This window comes from Chenopodium quinoa, unplaced genomic scaffold, assembly GCF_001683475.1.
Source record: "Chenopodium quinoa cultivar QQ74 unplaced genomic scaffold, ASM168347v1, whole genome shotgun sequence".
In the NCBI taxonomy this organism is placed as follows: Eukaryota; Viridiplantae; Streptophyta; class Magnoliopsida; order Caryophyllales; family Amaranthaceae; genus Chenopodium; species Chenopodium quinoa.
The window spans coordinates 1,055,158-1,063,497 of record NW_018743136.1 but is presented as its reverse complement, the minus strand read 5'-3'; the positions used below and the strand labels follow the sequence as shown (position 1 = coordinate 1,063,497).

Genomic DNA, 8,340 nt, shown 5'->3' with positions numbered 1-8,340 from the left:
TAAAAAAAATTTAATGAAAAAAAACTTACAATAATTTATAAAATATTTTAAATAATGTATCTAACATGAGAATTTTAAGGATAGACATGATATGAATTCAAATTCAAAAATAAAAAATGTTACATATAAGCCATTTCATTTAAACTAACTTCATTTTAATTGAATTTTATTAATTTATTTATTTATTTTTATTTTCAAGTCTTATTATTATAAATCCGTGCATTTGCACGGGAATAAAACTAGTTATTAATGAAAGAGTAATCCGTGAGATTAACTCGATTTTTCTACTAAAAACGTTGAACCCTATATTAATCTTCCGTCCACCAAATTCCGGTCACTCAAAATCCAAATCAAACTTCTTTCTCTCTACTCTTGCTTTCTTCCGGTCTACAATATTTTTCTCTGCTTTCAAGGTAAACTCTCCTTTCCTCTAAAACACAACGATCTTCTAACACTAATAACATAATATCTTCAAAATTTATTGTATGATAATTTCAATTGTGATTGTTGATTTCTACTTTCTCTAATTGTGAATTGCAGATGATTGATGATCAAGATCTAGGGTTTATTGCCAATTTTCTTGGCGTTTTCATCTTTGTTCTGGTAATTGCTTACCATTTTGTGATGGCTGATCCCAAATATGAAGCAATTTAAGGATGTTTCTTCCCAATTTACAATGTCAGTTAATTTCAGTAGTACATCATCTAGGTAGTACTAGAATTTTTGTAATTCTGTGGATTTTTTGACTGTAGATCACCGTAATCTATGTATTTGAAGTATTCAGAGTGATTCTCGAATTGATTTTGAGCTGAATTTCATATGATTAAGAGATGATTGCATGACAATTTGTGATTTATATAATTGAGCCTTTTTTTGTTGTTGTGAATTCTAAGTTTTCTCTGTGTGTTTGAGATTTTAAGTGATATGGAATTGATAGAATCTTGAGATTTTTCCGGGAATAGGACGTTACAGTTGTGGGTTAAATCATGCTTATGAGATTGGATGTGAGTAATAGGAATTCCCCATGTAGTATAAAAGTTGTGAGTTGTTAATGTTGTGGGTTGAATGAAGATTGTGGGTTTGATAAGTTTATGAGGCAAATGAGAATGAAGTTTTGAGAGTTATTAAAGGTTTGGGTTTTTTTTTGTAAGGCTAATCATACAAATCAAAAAACTATTTAAACTTATCCCGAAACCACCCTAACTAAAAAATTTGATCAAAACCAGCATTTGTTATGTTATTTCATTTTTCAGCTCCCCTATACTAGAGCTTAGAAAGTGTGATTAAAAAGTGCACTTATTCGAAAGAAGGGCATAAGAGTGGTGTTTGGATAATTTATTCATGTTCTTTTTACCCCTAATGAGATAAGCATGGGCGGCTATGTGAAAATGAAGTAAAAAGCTAGAAGTTGAATTATTCATCTTTTCGGGCATATGGATGTTGCTATGTCCACATGTGGAAGGCCATCTTCTGAAATCGTGTCTTGCTGCATTTTCTCGGGTATAATGATTCATGTCTTGGACTAAATTGATGGGCATTGGCAATCCCCTTGATAGTCATTTTGGAGGGTGCCCTTTGCATTGATCCACAAATAAGGTCACACTACTTATTGATGAATTATATTATTGTACTCTTGGGAAAAGACCGTTCACTTAGGGTATAAGGGGGGTTATTAGTAATTCTTTGCACCTTAAGGGTTTTCTGATAACTCACTATTGGTTTAAGGGGGGTTATTAGTAATTCTTTGCACCTTAAGTTTTTGTGAGAACTCACTATTGGTTTTGGAAAATATAAAAGTGGCCCGTCTTTTGTTTCAGTTTCCATATATAAGAGTTTTTTGTATATCGACAGTAGCCTTAAATTTTTAAGGAGAACTTTGGAATTTCCGACACTCTAGTTAATCTTCAGTTGTTTTGTCAAAGGGGACTGATGTTTGGTGGCTTCCACGGTGTATATCTCAAACCCTTATCTGCTATTCCTTTCAAAGTTGTCTATTTATCTTCTTTTTTTTGTTTGTTTGTTTTTGTTTTTTTTTGACAAAGGTTGTCTATTTATTCTAGGATGTGCAATAGAAGAAAGTAGGAACTTTATGTTTTGATGAAATTGCCCTTTATGCTTGAAGTTCTGGTCTCAGCCTTTAAAGTTTACTCTCCTTTTCTTATTATTTGCAACAAAGAATTTTTTTTTTGTCTCACAAATAATTCCCTTTCGTTGTAGATAATAAGAAACGGAGGCAGTAGATATGGATATACTGAAGTTAGAAAGTTGCACACATAATTTTCTGACATTTCACTCTGAACCGATGTTGAGTTATGCTAGAATTCAGTGCAGTGGAATCCACCACTGTGATGTATGTAATGGCAGTCCAGACTAGCTCATGCTGAACATTTCTAAACATATAGGACTACACCTTTTTGTTGCTCGTTATGGTTATCTGTCTTCTTGTGTTGGATCTTACCCTTAGTTCAGTTAAGCAATTGATTTTCAAGAAAGTATCCAAGAGTTTTTGCAGGTGTAGGACCTTGTACTATGAAGATATTTTTCTTTGACCTCCCGCAGCATACTGTGCTATGCCTTTTATGTCCCGCCTTTGATAAAGGAAAGACAGAAGAATTCTATCGTCTAGCAGAGAGCAAAAAGGCATGGAATTAGGGGTTATATAGTTTGCTCAGCTCTGAGTTGCTTGTCCTTTGATGACCTTTTTGGGCGGTTTGGTGAGTGAATTTTGCTCTGGGGTGGTTGTGGTGATAGGACCGGCCTACCAGTAAAGAGAAACAATGCCTGTCTTGTGGTAAGTGATACATATACCTCTTTCGGCTGTCTCTTATCAAGCATCACATACCACTTTTAGTAACCTTTTCCTCTACCCTTTCTTTAATATTGGGTCCCACACCCATTCAACCCCTTTTTCTCTCTGGATCATATTCAACTCCCTACTGCGCTTCATAAGGAGTGAAGCATTTACAAAGGTTATTATACCACTTCAGCCACACCATTATGTCACCCCCAAACTTCACCCGATCCTCGAAAGAAATTTTGTGAACTTTACATTAGTATAAGAAGTAGCAACTTGATAATCCTATTGAGCTACAGGTCAGCTCCCTGATATGTCCGAGGATGTAGCATGTAGCATGATTTTGCTGACTTGGTTGAATGTGACCTTATTTAAGGGGCTCTTGATGTTTATATCTGTAAACAGTTATGAATGAGTTGTTTTTATTCCTTTATCTGCCTCATACCTTAGATTCTTTATTTTTGAACACAATGTTACTTAGGGGTTGCTCCTCTGATCCCAGTTTTTTCTAAGACTTAGATGATTTAGAAATGACTAAGAAAACTATATTATGACACCAGCTTTATGGTGTTGCTGATGTTCTGTTTCTGACGAAGTGGCATTCATGTTCATGACTGCCACCAGTTTTTGTTTGCTGTACGGCTTTCTCACTTTCAGTTTACTGAGTGTTTGTGGAGTTTATTTTGTAAGAGGTGCATAGGGAACTAGTTAGGGGGTTTGGCCGTGAACGTGAGGGGGAGGAGCGGGAAGATATCTGCTGACACTCTGACAGTTTAATGTCATCTTTGAGCTGTAATTTTTTACACGATTATAACTTGTTTCTATTTGCATATGCCAGTTAACATGAGAGAAGCGTAGCTCCTTAAAAGAGGAATATGATCTTTATAAGTAGTTCTTGTATCTTTCATGCTCGTTATCGCCATTCTTAATTTATTCACATTGGTAACAATAAGCACAATGAAGCTAGTTCAAGGAACCAACCTAAATCAAAAGAAGAGTCCGAAGGCCTAAAAAGTACTTGCTACTAGCAAGTTGCTATATATAGAGGCCTTGTTTCGCAATTGGTTGCTGATTGTTGACTGTCGGCTGTCGGGTGGTTTGACTAGCTATTTATATTGGCTTTTTTGTTGGCTGTTTGACTTTTTATTAGTCTAAAAACATGTTTGGTAAAATTGGCTATTGGATATAATTAGTAACTTAGGTAGCTAAAAGCCTAAAGCTACTCCAAGTAGCTCTTTTTATTTTGGCTTAAAAGCTAGTTTTTCGGCTGGCTGAAAAAGCCATTTACCAAACATAAATTTTAGATGTTTGACCAAATAAAAAAGCCAAAAGCCAATAAAAAAAAGCCAATGAAAGTCATTTAGCAAACAAGCCTATTATCATAAAGAAATTTGGTTAATTGGTTAAAATATGTACGAACAATATCTCCGCATTTTAGCTATTAGATCTCTAAGCATAGTGTAGTCCTCCACCTTAAGCATTGAAAAAGAAGAACAAAACATCTAGTTACCAATCTCATTTTTGTATAGGCTGGAGCCACTAAATCCATCCAAATGTAGCTAATTTCAATCCCCATTTGCTATTCTTCCACACCATTCTCCATATTGGCCATGTTTGGTAAATGGTTTTTTGGTTAGATTTTGGCTTTTGGCTTTTTTATGAGGTCAAGCAGCCAAAAAATGTGTTTGGTAATTGGCTTTTTAGCTAGTGAAAAAGCTGGCTTTTAAGCCAAAATAAAAAAGCTGCTTTGAGTAGCTTTTTTGTTGGCTTTTGGCTTGTTGGCCAACAAATTATCTAATAAACATCCAACTACCAACAATTAATTTACCAAACACTTTTATAAACAGTCAGCTTTAACAGCCAATTTCAAAAGCCATTATAAACAGTCAAACATACCAGCTAGTCAAACAAGCCAAGTGAACCAGCCAACTGCCAACAGCCAACCGCCAATAGCCACTTGCCAAACAAGGCCATTGCCTTTTTGATGATTATTAAGGTTCATGTCTAGGATGGCCTGTACGCCAAAATACGTCTGCAAATATTTAAGGACATGGTACTTTGGAAGAGCTGTAAGACCAAGTTAATAACCTATTTCGGATGAGTATTCACGTCCCTAAGCAAGACATTAGTAGCTGAGTATCCCCTTGATAATCTTAGGCACCATGAAGAAAAAAACATTGGTACCTGAATAACTCATACCTCATGTAATCTTTAGATGGGCTCGTCAATATTTACATGCGCAGATGTATTAACTTTGCGGGGCGTTTGGTAGGAGGGATGGGATTAAGTGGGATAAGGTGGGATAAAAAGGTGAAATTAATAGATGGGATAAGGATAAAAATAGTGTATTTCATTGTTTGGTATGAGTTGAGATTATATTGGAATAACTAATAAAAATACAAAAATACCCTTACTATCCTTTGTTCACCCTCGTTTTCTTTCTCTTTCATTAAGGGTAATATTGTCTTTAACCATTAAATTTAGTCCCCATCCCTTATACCACCCCCCTAGGTTACTAATTTGGAGGGATAACTCCCTCTTTTATCCACATCCTATCCCCCTTCATAATCCTCATCCCTCTAAACAAACAAAAGACTTGTTTAATCCCTCCTCTTTATCCTATTCCCCCTCTTTTATCCCTCTAAACAAACACCCCCTTGATGTAAAAGAATAAATTTTCATATAAGAGAATCACTTTGGCAAATACAGGTGCAAAATTGGCCGTAGTACTTAAATTATTTTGGATGATTTTGGACTTGTTTGGTATCATTGTATTTTTCAGCTTTTTGAATTTTTTTCTTTTGTGTGTGTGTGTTTTTTTTTTTTCCAATTAAATCATTCTCCTTCCGTTTTTAAATACTTGCTCTATTTTTCATGAGCGGAGTTTTAGGAGAAATTGAATAAAGCAATAAAATATGAAGGTAGTGGGATATGTGGAAAATAAAAAATTGTAAAAAGCAAAAGTTGTAGGGCATGTTCTGATTTACTGAGCTGAACTGAAGTGAAATTAACTGAACTAAATAGAGCTGAAATGAATTGTTTATAAGAGAAGGAAATTCGGAACTGAACTGAACTGAATTGATTGGAGCTGAACTGAACTGAATTGCACTAAAATTAAGTTAAAGAGAACGAGCCCGTAGAGAGAATTGAAGGAGAGAGAATATGAAATTAATAAAATATGAATTATGTTGGGTCCAATAGGTGAGAGAAATGAATTAAATATTATAAAAAATTTCAAATAAGGAAATGGAGTAAGTAGTTAAAAACGGCTAAAAATGAAAAGTGCAGCAAGTATTTAAAAACGGAGGAAGTATAATTTATATATAAAAAAAAGGTAAAATTGATCTCAACAACACAAACTTTTAACAAGGTGCATATAAGCAGTATGAACTTTCATCTTTAGTCCTCAAGGTCCAAATTGACCAAAGATCTTACTCGAGACATTTTATAGCATGCAAATCGATGCTTTTTTTGTAATTTTTTTTGCTAAATTTGATCTCAAAATTGACCCATATTGACTAAATTTACCTCCAAAACCTCATTTGATCATTTTTTTTTCCGTATACAAATCAAGGAATGTAATACAGGACATTAGATACCTTGTCTTCGGCAAAAATTTTGGTTTTGAGCTTCATTTATGATATTTTGCGCGCCTAATGAAGAAGTTTGTGTTGTTATAGCTACTAGTTAATGTTCATGCTGCTACTTGCGTCTTGTTAAAAGTTCGTACAGTTTTGTTTTAAGAGGGACAAAGATTAGAGAAAGTTAAGGAAAGTAATTAAAGGGATAGGAGAGAGAAAGTAGGCCCACCTACTTGTATTTTTTTTTTTAAAAACAAAGACACCTACTTGTATTTTTGGTGGGGAAATCTGGTCCTTTTATGAGGGATTTGATTTTCCCCCAAATTTTCACCAAAAATTCGAATAAATTAAATTTTTGGGTGAGTTTTGTTTTCCCTCCTATTTTTTTTTTTAAAATAAAAAACACCATACTTTCAAATTTTTTGGGGCATCTAAAGCCTACATTCAGCATTTAAGAGGCTTATAAAAACCAGCCTCCATAATTCCAATACCATTCAATGTTTCACCAATAATTACAAATATCAAGTTTTCTCAAAGATGAAATTGTTAATCCAAAAGTTAGCAATAACTACCATTCATTAGCCCTTTTAAACCCAAAAAAATCCCCTAAACTAAAATTAGTGTTGCACATCTTTCATAATCTGCATATCCTAGCATCCTTGATTATCTACAAATCCACAAAGGACAGCCTTCATCTTTTTTTTTTAAAAAAAAAAACAACAACCACCCCTATATCATCAAGCAGAATCTGAAGAAAAACTAATCAGGCACAACACATGGTGGAATTTGTTGAAGGTATTTTTTCAATGTTGATTATATACTAATAGAAGAAGAACTGGCAGAATTGTATTATGATCATGAAAAAGATATGCAAGATCTAGGCTTAGAGGACTATGAATCTGAAGAACATGCAAGACAACCAAGAAGAAGAACATGGCCAGCAAAACACACAAGCTGAGGTTGAGTTCCTAGAAATGCAACAACCAATTAAAGAAGGGATTCAAGTTACCCAAAGAAAGCAGCTCACCATGCAAAAGAAAAGAGAAACTGTTGATGCAATGTTGGTTAAATGCATTAGGGGAACATACCAAGGGGTCACATGAAATATTTATTTGTTCAATTCAATGTTCACAAATCCACCATCACAAGAATATTCACAGACATAAACAAAATAAAACAGATGACAAAGGGAATTTGATTGATGTCAAGACTAAAAAGTATGGAAGAATAGGTTCAAAGCCAAAGAATTTTCTAATGAATTCCTACAGTCAGCCCCTTTACAGAACGGAGTTATGTAGCCATTGAAGATCTCTCATTTCACTCTTCACAATTTGAAGAAAAAGGGAAGGCTAAGGACACACCCAAGCATCAACAAGCCAACACTGTCATCAGACCACAAGGTAGCTAGACTGAAATGGGTTATGTCACATTATAATCCAATTAGAGCAAATGAGGACCCCACATTTGTTGATATGAACCATGTGATATATATAGATTAAAAATGGCTCAATTTGAACCCTAATAAAAGGAGGTTTTATCTCCTACCAAGTGAGGAAGATCCATATAAGGCAATACAGTAAAGAAGATTCAAGCTCAAGGCAATGTTTATGACAGTGATTGGGAAGCCATTGTTTGACATAAATGGGGAACTACTCCATGATGGGAAGTATGAAATATTCCCATTCACAGTCGAAGAACAAGCAAAGAAATCCAGCAAAAACAGAGCAGCAGGATCTTGGGAAACAAAGGCACTCTAGAATATCAACAGAGAAGTGATTAGAGATATGTTGCTGACAAAGGTCATACCAGCAATTATGTCTAAGTGGCCTAAAAGTCTGGCAAAAAATGTTTTCATTCAATGGGACAGTGCAAGACCTCACCAAGTTTCTAAGGATGAAGAGTTTATGGCAACAACAACAGCAAATGGGTTCAACATTCAATTTGTTTTGTAACCAGCACAATCAC

The 8,340-nt window shown here is 34.6% G+C and overlaps 1 protein-coding gene across 1 annotated transcript; it reads left to right on the top strand.

The window, feature by feature from the left end:
• Positions 1-253: 253 nt before the first annotated feature.
• On the top strand, positions 254-886 carry LOC110732051 (dolichyl-diphosphooligosaccharide--protein glycosyltransferase subunit 4A). Its single transcript, XM_021911965.1, has 2 exons — positions 254-413; positions 541-886. Exon 2 carries the CDS (start codon positions 541-543, stop codon positions 652-654), a length of 114 nt encoding a protein of 37 aa, XP_021767657.1. The 5' UTR covers positions 254-413; the 3' UTR covers positions 655-886.
• The last annotated feature ends 7,454 nt before the right edge of the window (positions 887-8,340 follow it).

What these genes read in the sequence shown, in the direction of transcription:
- LOC110732051 (XM_021911965.1), top strand. Translation starts at nt 541, where the DNA reads ATGATTGATGATCAAGATCTAGGGTTTATTGCCAATTTTCTTGGCGTT.